The sequence below is a fragment of the Muntiacus reevesi genome, chromosome 17 (assembly GCF_963930625.1).
Source record: "Muntiacus reevesi chromosome 17, mMunRee1.1, whole genome shotgun sequence".
Taxonomy (NCBI): domain Eukaryota; kingdom Metazoa; phylum Chordata; class Mammalia; order Artiodactyla; family Cervidae; genus Muntiacus; species Muntiacus reevesi.
In genome coordinates, this window is record NC_089265.1 from 60,733,757 (window position 1) to 60,750,211 (window position 16,455).

A 16,455-nucleotide genomic window follows, 5' to 3' on the forward strand; every position below is an offset into this window, starting at 1 on the left:
TACTGATACATGTTTTATATATTTCATAATATTTAAACAGTTATCTTTTTCAAGTGATTTAGATATTAAGCAGGGGTGGGGAATCTTATCTGTTTACTTCTGTTATTTCCATTTTTAGTGTGCTTAATGCCTTTATGTAAACCCATATTTTTATATGGTATAATTTCCCTTTTGCCTGAAAGACTTCCTTTAGCATTTTTTAGAGTGCAGTTTTGCTGTTGTTAAATTCCTTTGTGTATATATCTGAAGAGTCTTCATCTGGCCTTTGTGTTCAAAAGGAATTTTGCTGTATATAGAATTCTGCATTGTGTTTTTCCTTCAGTACTTCAAAGATGTTGTTCAGTTGCATTGTTTCCAATGAGAAATCTGTTTTATGTTTATCTTTATTCCTTTATATGTAATATGTGTCTTTTCTCTTGGTACTTTTACAACATCCATTTTATCAGTGGTTTTGAGCACTTTGATTATAATGAGCCTTGGTGGAGTTTTCTTCATTTTTCTTGTGCTTCAAATTTGTTGAGCTTCTTGCACCTCCTAGTTTATAGTTTACATCAAATTTGGAAATTTTTTGGCCATTATGTCTTAAAATAGTTTTCTGTCCTCTCCTATCTCTGTTCTCGTTCAGGGACTCTAATTATATATTTAGTATGCTACTTGTAGTTAGCTCACAGCTCACTGATGCTCTTTTTAATTTTTTGCATCCTGTTTTCTCTGTGTGTTTCATTTTATTTATTTTCTATTTCTATGCCTTCATGTTCACTAGTATTAGCAGCAGCCATGTCTAATCTACTGTTAGTCCATTCAGTGTATTTTCCATCTCTTATTATAATTTTCTGCTCTCGAATTTTGATTTGGGTTTAATGTGTTCCATGTCTCTACTTAACTTTTTAAACATATGGAGTACAATTATAATAGCTTCCTGTATGCTTCTCTGCTAATTGTAATGTCTGTGTCAATTCTGGGTCAGTTTCACCTGATTATTATCTTCTTCACTGGCCATATTTTTCTCCCTCTTTGTATGTATAGTGGTCTTTGCTTGGGTTACCTTTGCATGACTGGATGCTAGATATTTTTATATTTTCCTGTAACTCCTCTGAGCTTTGTTATGGCACATAGTTAGGTTACTTGGAAAGAGTTTGATCTTTCAGATCAAAAGGATCCTCACTTTGTGATTTATTATAAGCTTGATTGGAACAGTGCTTGGTCTAGGGCTACTTATTTCCCCATGACTGAAGTGAAAACCTGTCTGAGTATTCTGCCCAATGCCCTATGAATTAAGAGTTTTTCCAGTTTATCTCGTGGGACACTTTCCAGCTTTGAATGAGTGCTGAGCACTGTTCCTTCTAATCTTTTTAGATGGTATTTTTCTCCAGCCTTGGGTAGTTTCCCCACATACATGTTCTAATGAATTCTTTGCCAAATGCTTGAGGGTTACCCTTCTTCATATCTCCAGCATTCTTTTTCTGTACAGCTCTCTCCTCTTCAGTACTCTGTTCGACAAACTCTGCAGAGACAGAAGTCTATCTGTTATTATGTTTTGAAACTGCAGGTGTTGTGGTTGGGAAAACCAATAGAATAGGTTTAACAGTTTTATTCTTTGGAATAAGAAATCATTAAGAATAAGAAAGATTTTGTGATCAAATTTTGAAACTAAGTGAAAAGTTGAAATTGTTACTGCTCTAATATTTCAACGAGGAACATTAACTTGTATAGAAACTTGGTCAGCAGTGATGATGCAGAGCTTGCTGAGAACACAGATTTCTGGGACTCACTTTAAAGATTCTGATTGAGTAGATGTCAGACCACATTTGGAAAGAAACTGCTCTACAGAGAGTCTGTCCCAGTTCCATAGGTAGCACAGATACAAAGAAAGTCAGGCATGGAACTGGTAGAAGTAAAATATGGCTTTCATGATTTTGATAATATTAGGAGACATACAGGATACTTGAGCTCCTTTTTAACTTTTTTAAGGAAAAATTACAAGGGAAAAGCAGTAGAAAAGAGAGGGAATGAGGGAGATATAGGGAGAAATGAGGATAGTAGATAAAAGTTAGAAAAAAAAAAGATTAGACAGAAGCAAGGCAAGGTATCTTAAGGGAGAGAAAGAAGAGTAGACTCCAAAATGAATGCGATTAGGAGGTAAATTCTTTTTAGGTTATTATGAGTTTAGAGGAATTTAAACTTAAATTTTGACTTGAAATATTTGTGAGCTGATTAGTCAGGATTTAGAATTCCTGCCCCCCCCCCTTTTTTTTTTTAATACATTTGGTACCTACGCTTCTACTCTGATTGGAAGAGGTACTGTTTAAATCTAAGGCACCATCACTTGTAAGATACACCAGTATTTTCCTCTAAGAGGGATAAAGTGCTGCCAGTTAAATATGCTTTTTTTTTTTTTTCAAACCATCTCTTTTTAAGATATATTCCAGTTTCAGAGATGTTGAAAGGATGTGCCCTAAAATTGATGAAATACAGTTTTTCCACTCCATTTATCTTTTTCTGATTTATTCTTTTTTTTAATATTAGTCATCAAGAATGGCCCAACTCTCACCTCTGTCATGAAGCCTGTGTAGATCCTTACAATGAGATATTTCAAGTTTCCTTTGAGCATGTTTCTTATGCCCCTTTCAGTTTTGAATATTCTTCTTAATGGAGAATCAAAAGCAAAATAGGAGTTAAGTAGTTCTGCTTTCTCTGTATCATCTGCTAACATTATACCATCTGCCCCAAGCAGTAGGCCTAAACCTTCTTTCTTGTTCCTCTTGCTCTACATGTTTTTTAAATCTTTTTTATCATTCTTAACATTTTTCACCAGCCTCCGCTCATTCTGGGCTCTTACATACATGGTTCTTCTCCTTTCATGTCACTCTTTTGTGTTCATCCTTATTCACATGCCTTTCTTTTCATTCTTTTTTTTAAAATAACTATCTTAAAATTATGAACTTAAAGCACACCTTACCCAGTCATATTGGATTTTTAAAGATGTCCCTCTTAACATTTTCCCTTCACCCATAGTAAGAGAATTCTTAAAGTCTGACACTGTATTTTTGGCTGGGGATGTAACATCTTAAAAATTCTATAGAAGAGGGAGAATATGTCACAGGCAAATGCTCATTAGCTGCAGAAACTTCTTAAAGCTTCTCCAAACTAATGTTACCTAAAGTACTTCTGTGAACCATGTAGCAAGTATGTAACCAAGCTTTGTAGCTGTAGTGTAGAAAAGAATAACACAGCCAAGAGATGGTGTGTAGTGAACAATATTGTTCCAGGGCTTGAGAACTGGACCTAATCCTAATTCTGCTACTGTGTTTAACTGGACTCTGGTTTCCTTACTGTAAAATTGTAAGGTTGAATGGATGATCTTATAATCCCCTTAGAGTTCTATGATTTTTACATATAAAATGCTTAATATCATATATCTTTAGTTTTTCCAGTTCACATTGGAATGGTAAGAGTGGATATAAAAGAAATATAAAGTCATGATAGGATAGAGACACAACTTTTTGATTCACGCACAAAATCTTCTTACAAGATGCTTTATTGTAGCTAAACTGTCTTTTTTTTTTTTTTTTCAAGATTGACTTTAATTTTAATATAGTGCAATAGGTACTTCAGATTGTATTAAGGTGCCCTGTAGCTAGGAATTATGTTTATAGTTTAATGGAAAGGTTGCTGACTTATAGGAATACCTGGATTTTAACCTCAGTTTTGCTGGTAGATAATTAAGTAAATCCTGCACAAATTTTGTTTAGATTTCTCTGTGTGTAATAATGTGAAATGTAATTATATGGACTATATCACCTCACTGAAAGTAGGCACTTGAAACATTAAAGGAATCAATACTTTTTGTTATGTCTACTCTGCAGGATTTGCATTCATGTCTGTGAAAGTACATTAGGGGAAAATAATTTAAAATATATGAATAGAGATCTGCAATTTTAAAATAAGCATCATATCTAGATCATTCCAGTATCCTTGCCTGGGAAATTCCATGGACAGAGGAGCCTGGCAGGCTATATAGTCCATGGAGTTGCAAAGAGTCAGACACAATTGAGCTACTGAGCACACTTGCACAAATAAATCATTCTTACAATTCTGTTTAATTGTAAAAGAAAAATTGGATGTTGTGTTTTCCAAGTATAGACCATTGAAAAAGATTAAAAGCTCCCTGGTTTGTTTTATGAAGGTGGCACAGCCTGTTAGAGTGAGTTTAAACGTAGGGAAGGTAGTGTAGACACACGCACTGGTCATGTATGCGTCTGTGCACACATATACACATTCAAATACTCAACATGTACTAAAATTCCAAATAAAGTATTAGCAAATTGAATCCCACAGTGTATTAAAAAATTGTATGTATTGACCAGGGAGGGTCTATCTCAGAAATATTCAAATGGCTCTATCCCATGAAATTTGCCCATAATTCATTATATCAACACATTAGAGAAAAGTTTATGATTATGCCAATAGGCGATTTTTAAAAGAGAGAAAAGCATTTCATAAAAATCCAGCAACTTCACTTAGAAATTAAAATAAAACAGCGAGATAACACATAGTACTGGCAGTATATGGGGAAATGGAAACTCAGACATTAGTGGTAGTGTGAATTGTTAAGCCTTTCAGGGAAAAACTGGTAATAGCTTTTGAAATAAAAATGCATATTATCCTTTGAATAAGCAGTCTAACTTTGGGGAATCATTCCTACAAAATATAGTGTAATAGTATATACTAGAATACTAATATATGCTGTTACTGTTTATTAGGATTTATGTGCATGCATCCTCAGTCATGTCTGACTCTTTGCGACCCCATGGACTGTGCCTACCAGGCTCCTCCGTCCATGGGATTATCCCAGCAAGGATACTGGAGTGGGTATCCATTCTCTTCTTGAGGGGATCTTCCCGACCCAGGGGTCAAACTCATGTCTCCTGCGATCAGGATTTATAGTCTAGTACATTTGTTTCATAGTTTGTAATAGTTGAAAACTGGAAACAACATGAAGGACTGTTGATCACTGGAAGAGTAACTGAGTGAATTATATTAGAGTAGTACTATGGAATATGGTACAGTCATTGACCAGGAAGGATGTCCATTACGATATTGTTAAGTTGGGGTGTGAAAGTTTGTCAGTTATAGATTATTCTGCATAATCTACAATTCATTTTTTGTGAAAAGAAGGTCTATATATGCTAATATTTGTATAAGCAGAGAGAAGTATGCAGAAGGACTGGGTTAAGAGAAGTGGTAGGCTTGATGAAGTGAGGAAATCATTGTTTTTCTTGATGTGTTTCTGCAGGGTTTCATTTTTTATGAAGAACATTTGTTACCTTTGTAATAATCACATTTAATGAAGGAAAAATGCTAAATTCAGAATATGAGGATGTGTGTTCTAGAGAAGCTGGATTTGGCCAGAGATATAAAAAATAGAAAAGTACTAATGCATACTATCTGCTCTAGAGAATACTTGTAATCATTTCCATTCAAAGCCATTATCACAGATTGGCTCTGAATGTAAAGATATTTTATATTAAGAGGTGGTAGCTTTGACGATTTTTTTTTCTTTTACAGCAACTCCGCTCCAATATCCGAGAAATGGAGAAGCTTTGCTTGAAGGTGAGAAAGGATGACCTAGGACTTCTGAAGAGAATGATAGATCCTGTTAAAGAAGAAGCATCAGCGGCAACAGCAGAATTTCTCCAGCTCCATCTGGAATCTGTAGAAGAACTTAAGAAACAATTTAATGATGAAGAAACTTTTTTACAACCTTCTTTGACCAGATCCATGACTGTTGGTGGTAATGTACTAAGTCTTATTTTTGATCATAGTATTGTAATACAGTTAATTAAGTTCACTTCCTTGTACTGATATCGCAGATTTGCAAATTATATATAAATCTCCAGGGATACCTCCTAGTTCAGTATGCTGAATTCTTGGACCCTGAGTGTGACTGGAAATGCATATCCTAAACATTTCATGTGTATTAGTCGCTCAGTCATGTCTGACTCTTTGTGATCCTGTAGATTGTAGCTCATCAGACTCTTCTGCCCATGGAATTCTTCAGACAAGAATACTGGAGTGGGTTGCCATCCTCTTCTCCAAAATATTTTATAGGATTAAAAAAATAGAGGCTATGCTGTATAGTGTGAAACATAAAGGCTTCAAGTACCTACTTGGTCATATATTAAAAATAAATTTTAAAATATTTCCTAAGGAGAATGTCATCCTGGTCTGCAGAGTACTTCTCCCTCATCTCCAGGTGCAGGGGCAGTCTAGCCAGGCCTGCCTCTTTCTGAGGCATTCTAGTTTTCAGAGGGCATGTCAGATCTATCTCCCATAAAAATCTGCATTGGGGGTCACACCATTAATTTTTATGAAGTGATACTCTAAGGAAGAAGCCAGTAAAACCTGTCATTATAGCTCCTCTAAGGATGTAATTGATAATTGTTGATTATATTAAACAATGTATGTATAAAGAAACCTGAAAAAAATTATTGGTTTAATTAGTAGTACTTCAAAGCAGTTAATCTTTTTTATTCTTATAGATACCAAATGGCATAACTAACAAAGTTTCTCTGCTTGAGTTGTTTACTAGAATGTAAAAGAATGTGAAAGTCGAAAAAAAAAAAAAAAAAAAGAAAGTGAAAGTCGCTGTCGTGTCTGACTCTTGGTGACCCCATGGACTGTAGCCTGTCAGGCTCCTCTGTCTGTGGAATTCTCCAGGCCAGAATACTGGAGTGAGTAGCTGTTCCCTTCTCCAAGGGATCTTCCTGACCCAGGGATCGAATCCAGGCCTCCCGCATTGCAGGCAGATTCTTTACTGAATGAGCCATCAGGGAAACCCAAGAACACTGGAGTGGGTAGCCTGTCCCTCTCCAGTGGATCTTCCTGACCCAGGAATCGAAATGGAATCTCCTGCATTGCAGGCGGATTCTTTAGCAGCTGCACTACCAGGGAAGTTTACTAGAATACTTAAATATACTAGAATACTTAAATATAAATTTTTTAACTGCCAAAAGCCTAAATTTTGAACTTTCCTGACTTTATTTTGTCATTACTGCCCTTGTTTTTCCTTTGAATTTCTCTTTTTAATTTATGCATCCTGTTATATTTTATACATGTTCTAAGCCACCTTAAAACTTTATGGAAAAGGTGGGGTATAAATAAATTGCTCTTCAGTTGCTGAGTAGTGTCCAGCTCTCTGCAGCCCCGTGGACTGCAGCGGCCCAGGCTCCTCTGTCTTCCAGTGTCTCCTGGAGTTTGTTCAAACTGATGTTCATGGAGTCAGTGATGCTTTCTAACCATCTCATCCTCTGCCAGCCCTTCTCCTTTTGTTTTCTATCTTTCCCAGCATCAGGGTCTTTTCCAGTGAGTGGGGTCTTTGCTTCAGGTGGCCAAAGTATTGGATCTTCAACTTCAGCATCAGTCCTTCCAATGATATTCAGGGTTGATGTCCCTTAAGACTGACTGGTTTGATCTCCTTGCAGTCCAAGAGTCTTCTCTACCACCACAGTTCGAAAGCATCAGTTCTTTGGTGCTCAGCCCTCTTTATGGTCCAACTCTCACATCTGTATACAACTGCTGGAAAAAGTAATGTCACTGCTTTTTAATATGCTGTCTAGGTTTGTCATATATATATATGTATATACACACATATCTACATACATACATATATACATACACACATATATATATATATATATATATGTATGTTAGTCACTTAGTTGTGTCTCACTCTGCAACCCCATGGACTGTGGTCTGCCAGTCTCCTCTGTCCATGGAATTCTCTAGGCAAGAATACTAGAGTGGGTTGCCATTCCCTTCTCCAGGGGATGTTCCCAACCCAAGGATCGAGCCCAGATCTCCCACATAGCAGGCAGAATCTTTACCATCTGAGCCATCATGGAAGCCCCGGTTTGTCATAACTTTCCTTCTAAGGAGCAACAAGCATCATAATTTCATGACTGTGGTTACCATTTGCAGTGATTTTTGAGCCCAAGAAAATAAAATCTGTCCCTGCTTCCACTTTTCCCCCCTTCTATTTGCCAGGAAGTGATGGGACTGGATGCCATGATACTAGGTTTTCTAATGTTGAGTTTCCCAGGTGGCCCTAGTGGTAAAGAATCCACCTGCCAAGGCAGGAGATGTAAGAGACATGGGTTCAGATCCTGGGTTGGGAAGATCGTCTGCAGGGAGGGCATGGCAACCCAATCTAGCATTCTTGCCTGGAGAATACCATGGCCAGAGGAGCATGGTGGTCTGTAGCCCATCGGGTCGCAAAGGGTCGGTCAGGGCTGAAGCGGCTTAACATGTACGCATGCCAGTATGCCTGCCGGGAGAGTTTTACGGGCAGTGGAGCCTGGCAGGCTGCAATCCATGGTGTCGCAAAGCATCTGAGGACGACAATAAATAAATTACTAATTAGAATACAGTCTGGGAGACGTTGCATCTGACCAGTTTTCCTCTTTTTATTTACCTAGAAAGTAGGAGGCTCCTGTATTGCTCCCTGACTCCAAAACCTGATTGTTTTAATGCTGTATTTTCAGTGCTGATGATCCAATTTTACAGGGCTTTTTTTTTTTTAAATAGAAGAAACATTTAGGCCATCATCCAGAGTTTCTGGATAATCTTACTTTTATTGTCTCCCCAGTACCTCAGCGTATAGTGGACCATTAATAAATGTGTTATAAGTGTGAGTGAATGAAAACCTTTTTAGATGCAGTTTTGTAATTTCAGATGTGCTGTAGTCACTTCCCTCTGTAGGTAACCACTGCCTAACAACACTATCCAAAGTATTGTTTTGGGTAGAAAGAAATCTTAGCACTCAACCTTGGTTGAAGAGTATTTAGGAAGAATTCTTTTTACTGTTTATATCATTGTGTTCATATAGAATTATCACCTCCATAATGCTGTTGCTAAGTGCTGTTCTAACTGAAGTACAAAGCTACGCTTTCTGTTTATGTATAGAGAAACGGGGCCTTACAGGCTCCATGAGATTAAGGAGTCATCTTATTTACCAGACCCTGTGACAGCTGTGACGGTAGTAATAAGTGAAGATGGTGGATTTTCTGGAAAGAGTCACTGGTGTCAGTCTCTTCTGCTATTTAGTTTTTAGTTGCCCATCACCGGCAATTCCCTCACAAACAAAAATTTTGAGTTCTATTTAAGTGTTTTAGCCTTAATTTGCATTTTGGTATTGCATTGTTTGTGTTTTTACTAGTAAAATTGCTTGGGCTCAACAAATTTGGTTTTACGTGTCATCAGAGGAATTGGGTGATTATTAGAAAAAGGCAGTTTACCCAGTTTGCTGGCAGTTAACTTTCTCTGTAGGTAGCTGACTGGTATTAAAAAAAAAAAGTGATGGGAAAATTTGAGGAAGCATGTATATGGAGAAAGTGAAGAAGACTGGGGCAGAGCTAGAGGGTGAGGGAGAGGAGATAGCAGGTGAAATTTGTTTTCCAACTCTGTTGATTCTCAAACTTCTCAATTTATGGAGTACCAGATTAGCTAAAGAACTAATCACTTGCCACTGAGAGAAACTATGAAATTAAATCTCTGCGTCTAGTGCAGATTTGATTGAAACAGTCATTCCATTTATGAGATCAGATACCTGAGTCTCATAATCTAAAACATCTTAAAAAATTCGTAATCTAAAACACTGTGTATAGTTTCAGATTCTGAACAGTCCCCTGGTCAGATTGTGCCTTGACTTGGTATCCATTGGCAACATGAAGCAGTTACAATTGACTGTCTCACTCGGTGCCTGAGTATTCCACCAAACTTGAAGTTTCTACTAGGTTGTGTTAAACCCATAAATATTAACAAGTCATTGAGAGGGTGGGGAAGGAGAGGAGTAATGAGAAGGAAATAACTAATTTACGTAAGACTTTAATAGTGGGGAAAGAACTGGGTTTACTCTATGTGTGGTCTTCTAGCTGTAGACTCTTTTCTGTCATCCTACATGTTTTATCCTGTGCTCTCTGGGTTTTTTTTTTCCCCTTTTTTTCCTATTTTTGCTTTTGGTACTCATAACAGTAGTGACAGCTTATACAGAAAAAAAAAAATGATTTGCACAGAAATTTAAGTGCCTTAAAATGCTTTTTCCTTTAAAAATTCAATCTGATTATAAATAACTTGGTTGGAAACATGAGAGCATAAATTCAGGAGCAATGCCACATTTCCATGACTGAGATCAAAATGCAAAAATAGTTTTTCATTTACAGATAGAAATAACAAGTAGAATAGAATGTTTTATGTTTTCTGGAGAATGAAAGAAGCCTATTACGTTTAGGGGGAAGCTGTGATGATTTTGCTGTATCTTTTGTCCAGATTCTGAGAGTTTCTAAAGCACATCTTCTCTGCCAATCTTGCTTGATCTGAGAAACTCCCTTCTGTCTTAGTTGTGTATCTAGTTTCATTTTTAGCATATTGCTTCCCACCAAGAGAAGTGACGAGCCTCCAAAATTTGATTTGTGTTTAGCAAGGTGTATCAAGTCATATAGAGCAAATCAGTGCTTCTCTCTTGTCCTTCTCACTTCCCATCCAGCTCACACACTTCACCAGTGCAATAGGAACAGAATCTTACTACATTTTAAACAACTATTCACAAAAGAAAAGAATCCAACATTAAAACTGCTGGGAACTTCAGACCAATATTTGAATTTGATGAAATACTAGATTTTATCACAGGTATATGTACACTTGTATTGAACACATTGTGAATCGTGTTTTTATATATTACTTAGAAGGTGTCTCTTGAATTGACTTCAATTTTCTTAAAAATGCTCCTTTGCAGCTAAGTTAAACCATGACTCCAAAGTCACTTTATCTTAATAGGTAGGTTTATATAGATGATCAGGAAAATAATTTCATTATGCTAAAGCTGTTAGAACATGAAAGAATTCAGGAAATGCTTTTGAATTAACTTAGATTTAAAATGGAACTTTTCCTAATGTAAAATGTAGTGGAAGCTCCTTGAATATTGTGTTGTGATTCTTACTGGAGTCATTGCCCTTTCTGATAGTGGAGAGAGACGGGGGAGGGCATAGAGAGAGAGAATAGTTTAGATGCATAGAAGGAAAAGGTCTTATGTCTATGTTACTAAGCTTATTTCTCACATCAACTAAAAATATCTTAATATTTGAGTTTATAGTCAATAATGTTTTAAAAAAATAGAATCTGAATAACACTGCTCAGTGATACCATATTCCACATGCACTTTACACATGCAGTTGCTGCAAGTGAGTGAAACTGAGATTGTTATGCAGCAGCAGCAGTCTTGACTTCCGTGGACACAGGGTGAGAATTCTTTGGCCGTCTTTCCTGCAGCTATAATCTCTCTGTGTTTTCCCTCAGTATGTCTGTAGTAGTTTGTAAAAGTTCAAAGTCAGTGGATGAACACTGAGATAGTGATTTTTAACACAAGCTGGAATAAATGAATTACGGAAGTTGTAGAAATTAAGAGGTTCCTTTCTTAATTGTTAGTCATGCCTTGAATTGATTGGCAATGTTCTGAGTTGTAAGTTTACAGCAGGATTTTCCATGGAAGAGAACAGATTTCTTTGTTCTAAGACTCCATTTGAACTAAGATGCATACGCAGTTTGGTTTCAAGTGAAACGTAAATGACTTAAATATTTAATTAATTTTTTCATTGAGGGAAATCTTTTATGTTTGCTTAAAATGTCAAACATTTCCCATCCTTTCATTTTTAGATCAAGAATTTTTGTATGATAATCTCTCCTCATTTTGTTATACATCCTGGCATACTGCATTGGAAGCTCCTCTAATAGTACAATGATTATGGCTTTAAAAAGTCTTTCGAGTGATATTTACAAAGTTTTGCTTTACATTTGATAAGTTAATGGAAAGAGCTATCATTATTATCATCCTATTAAGGAAGTTGGAGTTCTTATTACAAATGGAATATTAAGTAGAAGAAAGGTCTTAGAGTAATTAATTACTTTGAAGTAAAAAGTTTTTTTATCTGATAACTTAGGACATGGAGTAAATAAGTCTCCTAAATGTTTATAAAAATCAGAGCTTTTAATATGTTGGATATTTGCCATATGTTGTAACATAAAACTTTACTCTGTATGTGTTGATTTTGCTCTTCCTTTAAGGTAGGGAAATATATTCATTTCAGTTAAGATTCAAAATTAAAAGAACACTGTCAATTCTGATAAACCTACAAATTAACTTTTAATCAACTGACTGCCCTTCCTAAACAATTCAAATAGGTTTTATTTCTTAAGAGGTAAAACATTCACAAGGTAATGAAGGTAATGAAGGTAAAATAGTAATGCAGTTTTATAAAATACCATTCAGAGGGGCTTTCCTGATAGGTCAGATGGTAAAGAGTCCATCAGGAATCCAGGGGACCTGGGTTCAATTCCTGGGTCAGTAAGACCCCCCTTGAGAAGGGAATGGCAACCCGCTCCAGTATTCTTGCCTGGAGAATCCCATGGGCGGAGGAGCCTGGCGGGCTACAGCCCACGGGGTCGCAAAGAGTTGAACACAGCCAAGCGACTAACACAACCACATAGGCTTAGAGGAAAAGAGAAATTGATAGAAAAGATGAACTTAGGAGTCATAATGACTGACTTTTAGGAATACATCAGGTCACATCACTATGTTACTTTCCTGCTTATAACCTTTAGTAGATTTCCACGGTCTTCCAGATAAAGTCCAAAGTCTTTAACTGGGCTGCAAGGTCCCTGCTAACCATCTATAACGTCTTATACTTGTAGCTGTATATTTTCAACTTTATGATTTGGCAAGACCAGACTGCTGATTTTATGTTAAGCTATACTGGGTATTTTTTGAGGACCTTTTTCATGTTGGTCTCTCTATTTAGAATTTATATTCCTGTCTTCTTAGCCCAGTAAGAAAAAATTAACCTTTTTTAGTAAGTTGTTCCATAAACTGCACACCACATCAAACTCGGTCAGACGCCATGCCCAGCCTGAAACTCCCATGAGCACTGTAGGTGTCTGCGTCTGTTTCTCTGGGTATCAGTGCAGTCTCTCCCTGTTTCAGGACTGCCTGTTTGTGTTCACTTTTCTAGAATGTACGTTCTTTGAGAACAGCTACTTCATACTCTTCACTTTTTTTATCCTTGGTGCTGAACCCAGTACATGATGGATGCTCAGAAATATTAAAGCACTAGATGTTTTGAGCTTTCAGTAAGGAAGACAAAGGGAAGTAGACCTTCAGATCTCATCTCTCCATTTCCACTGCCACTGTTCTAGAGCTCACCGTCATCATTTAGCACCAGACACATTGACAAGCCTCCCAGCTGGTTTTCACTCTCTAATTTTTTGTCTTTCAACTCCATCCTTAATCTGTTGTTCACACTACAGCTGTGGTTACCTTTCTAAATCTGAAATCTGATTATGGCACCCTCAATTTCCCAGTAGTCTCCAAATCCTTTTAAAAGTGCCATATTGATCTTGAGAGACAGAACTCTTTAATGTAATTTGCAGTGCCATAAACGATGTCACCGTAGATTCCCAGCCTCACCCGTCGCTTTCTCTTGTCATAGTCTGTGCATCAGCTATCCTGACTGGTTTCAGTTTCTAGACTTACGCATGTTAGTCTTTCTGACCTGAATATTCTCTCCTCCTGCTTCACGCTTGCCCCGGTGCAGTACAGTAATTCCTGCTCATCGTCAGGCTTTGGCTTCACAGCCTTGTCAGATCGCTCTTTCTCTGCAAGCCTCAGTGAAATGCCTCTCTTCTGTGCTCACAGAGCATACCATACTTCCCCACATCTAGTTCTTTTCAGACTGTACTGAACTTGCCTGTAAACATGTCTGTCTCACACATTATATAGTAAACTCCATTAACAGTAACAGCAGTGACAGTGTTCTTAATAGATAAGCCAGGCACCATGTAAAATAAACATCACCTTATTTTACAAATGAGGGAAATAAGCCAAAGAAATCAAAGAGGTAGAAAATAGGCAAACTAGGATTCTAACCCAAGTCTTTCTAACTAGGCCGATACTCCTAACCACTATGACTTCTTGGAACTGATTTACCTTAGCACATTGAGTAGGCATTTTATAAATATCAGTTTAATGACATTGGTAAGACCAAGGAGGAGGTAATAAGAAAGACTTGAAGGTAGAGTTTGGAGTATAAATTCATCTTTATAGCAGTGTTAATGAGGAAAGGCTTCAAGGGTTGATGACTTAAAATTCAGAAAAGACATAGAAGAATGAAGGCACAGGCCAGAAAACTTACTCTGAGGAGAAGGGTGACAGTGTGTACAAAAAGATACACATGGTGAGAGGTGTTTAATAACAATTTACTATTACCAAAAATGACTGATTTTTCATTGCTAAAAATGCATCATTTCCCTACTTTTAAAATCTTGTGACTCTGATATTTATTACTAAAATAGTCAAAGAAAATGTTAATGATTTAGCAGTGAAAAGTGTTACTTCGACTAGGTTATCTCTTCATAGAACATTGGCCAAACAGAATAGTTCTACTTTTTTTTTTTTTTTTTTCTTTTTTAGAATAGTTCTACTTTATGCTACTTCAGCATTTAGCCCTAGTTGTTCAGACTGGGTAAGTAGTATTTGTAGTAATTTTCTTAGATGATTTTGTAGAATAATTAAAGAAATAGTGTTTGTTAACTAACCTCTCCATAGATAATCAATTTACTTTTAGCCTGAACTTAATTAGTAAGCATTTCACATGGTAATTGTTTCATGGAATTGATTCATGCTACCATCTTTCTAACAAAGCAGATATACTCTAAACATGAGGCTATGTTCATCCAGGAACATTTCACAGTACTGAAGATGAAGCTGATCCTCAGAGTATGACTCAGATTTATGCATTGCCTGAAATTCCTCGAGATCAAATTGCTGCAGAATCATGGGAGACCTTAGAAGCGGTATGTTAGAAATGATTTTCCTTTTGGCAGATGTGAGGCATGAAAGTAAGTAATTTCCTCTTTCTCTCTCTTTTTAAGGACTTAATTGAACTTAGCCAACTGGTCACTGATTTCTCTCTCCTAGTGAATGTGAGTACATAACTGTTTTTGACTCAGAGATATTGGATTAATAGAATAAGAGGCTTTTATCAATTACTAGACTTCCAATTAAAATTTTAATAGAATTTACAATTTCTAAGACTGGTATTGAGCCATGGACCGAAGTCTTAATTGTCCTCAAATCCCACTTCAATTAAAAAAACTTTATTAATCATTTTTTATATAGAATATACTGGGTATTAGGGTTCTGACAAGATTGGATATAGAAATAAGTGAATCCTGCTCTCTGCCTTCAGGGATTTACAGTGGGTGGCCATAAACTTGGACCTCACCAAAACTGAAATTTCAAGAATTATTGTTAAATGCAAAAATAAGGTATGAAAAGTATTATTGGCCCCAAGGAGAAGTGTTTAATTCCAAGGGAAAGTTGCAGGTGTCATGGCATATTAAGAATAGTGTCATAAGATAGGTAGCATTTGCTTGAGCCTTGGAAATTGAATAAAATTTCCACAGGTGGGAATGAGGGGTGCAGTTGAAGATACCTAAACAAAAACATAGAGTAGAAAAGTGTATGGGCTTCCTGGGTGGCTCAGTTGGTAAAGAATCTGCATGCAATGCAGGAGATCTGGGTTTGATCCCTGGGTTGAGGAGATCCCCTGGAGGGAGGGCATGGCAACCCACTCCAGTATTCTTATCTGGAGAATCACCACGGACAGAGGAGCCTGGCAGGCTGCAGTCTATGGGGTCGCAAAGGGTTGGACACAACTGTCCTTTCAGGATTAACAAGTGTTAGCAATGTGACTAACGCATAAGGTACCATGGTAAACTAAGCAAGGAGATGGAGATGCCATTGAAAGCCATACCAAAGAATTTGAACTTTACTTTGTAGATATTAAAGAGCCAGTAGATTTTTGAGCAGATAGAGCGATGTGATAGTCTATGCTTCAGAAAGATCACTATTAGCAGTGTGAATAATTCCCCTGGGCGGGAGGAGATTATAGGTGGAAGGACCTTTGGAATCAATTGCAAGAGTTTCACTGAGTGCATGGCGATACAAATATTAATACAAAGGTAAAAGGCAGCCTAGAGGCATTTCTGAGGTCGACTTAGGAGAAATTGGAGAAAGGTGGAAGAGTCAAAATAAATTAAGGCTTTATTCTACATAATTGGGTGGCCAGTGATACTGTTAACAAAGATTGGGGAACAAAAGTAGATTTGGTGGGAAAGATAGAACAGATTTTTTGTCATTATTTTTGTAAGTTACTCTTATTTTTCCTTCCCAGGAATTATGGGAAGGGGTGTGTGTGTGTATACACAGGTGCATGTCTGTTTCTGCATATGCTTCTGTCTGGGTTTAGTTCATTGTTCTTGATTAAAGAACATGAGTTAGGGGTTGTACATCTTTGAATTATGGTTTCCCTGACATCTGACTTTAAATTATAGGACGTTCCTAGG

The 16,455-nt window shown here is 36.9% G+C and overlaps 1 protein-coding gene across 6 annotated transcripts in view; it reads left to right on the forward strand.

Moving 5' to 3' along the window:
* The window catches only part of STX17 (syntaxin 17), a 66,305-nt gene that overhangs the window by 36,168 nt on the left and 13,682 nt on the right, over positions 1-16,455 (forward strand). For all 6 annotated transcript variants that reach the window (XM_065907745.1, XM_065907744.1, XM_065907746.1 and 3 more), the window contains exons 4-6: positions 5,569-5,794; positions 14,786-14,901; positions 14,980-15,030. In XM_065907745.1, the coding sequence (XP_065763817.1) occupies positions 5,569-5,794; positions 14,786-14,901; positions 14,980-15,030 (393 nt within the window). The remainder of the gene's footprint in view (positions 1-5,568; positions 5,795-14,785; positions 14,902-14,979; positions 15,031-16,455) is intronic.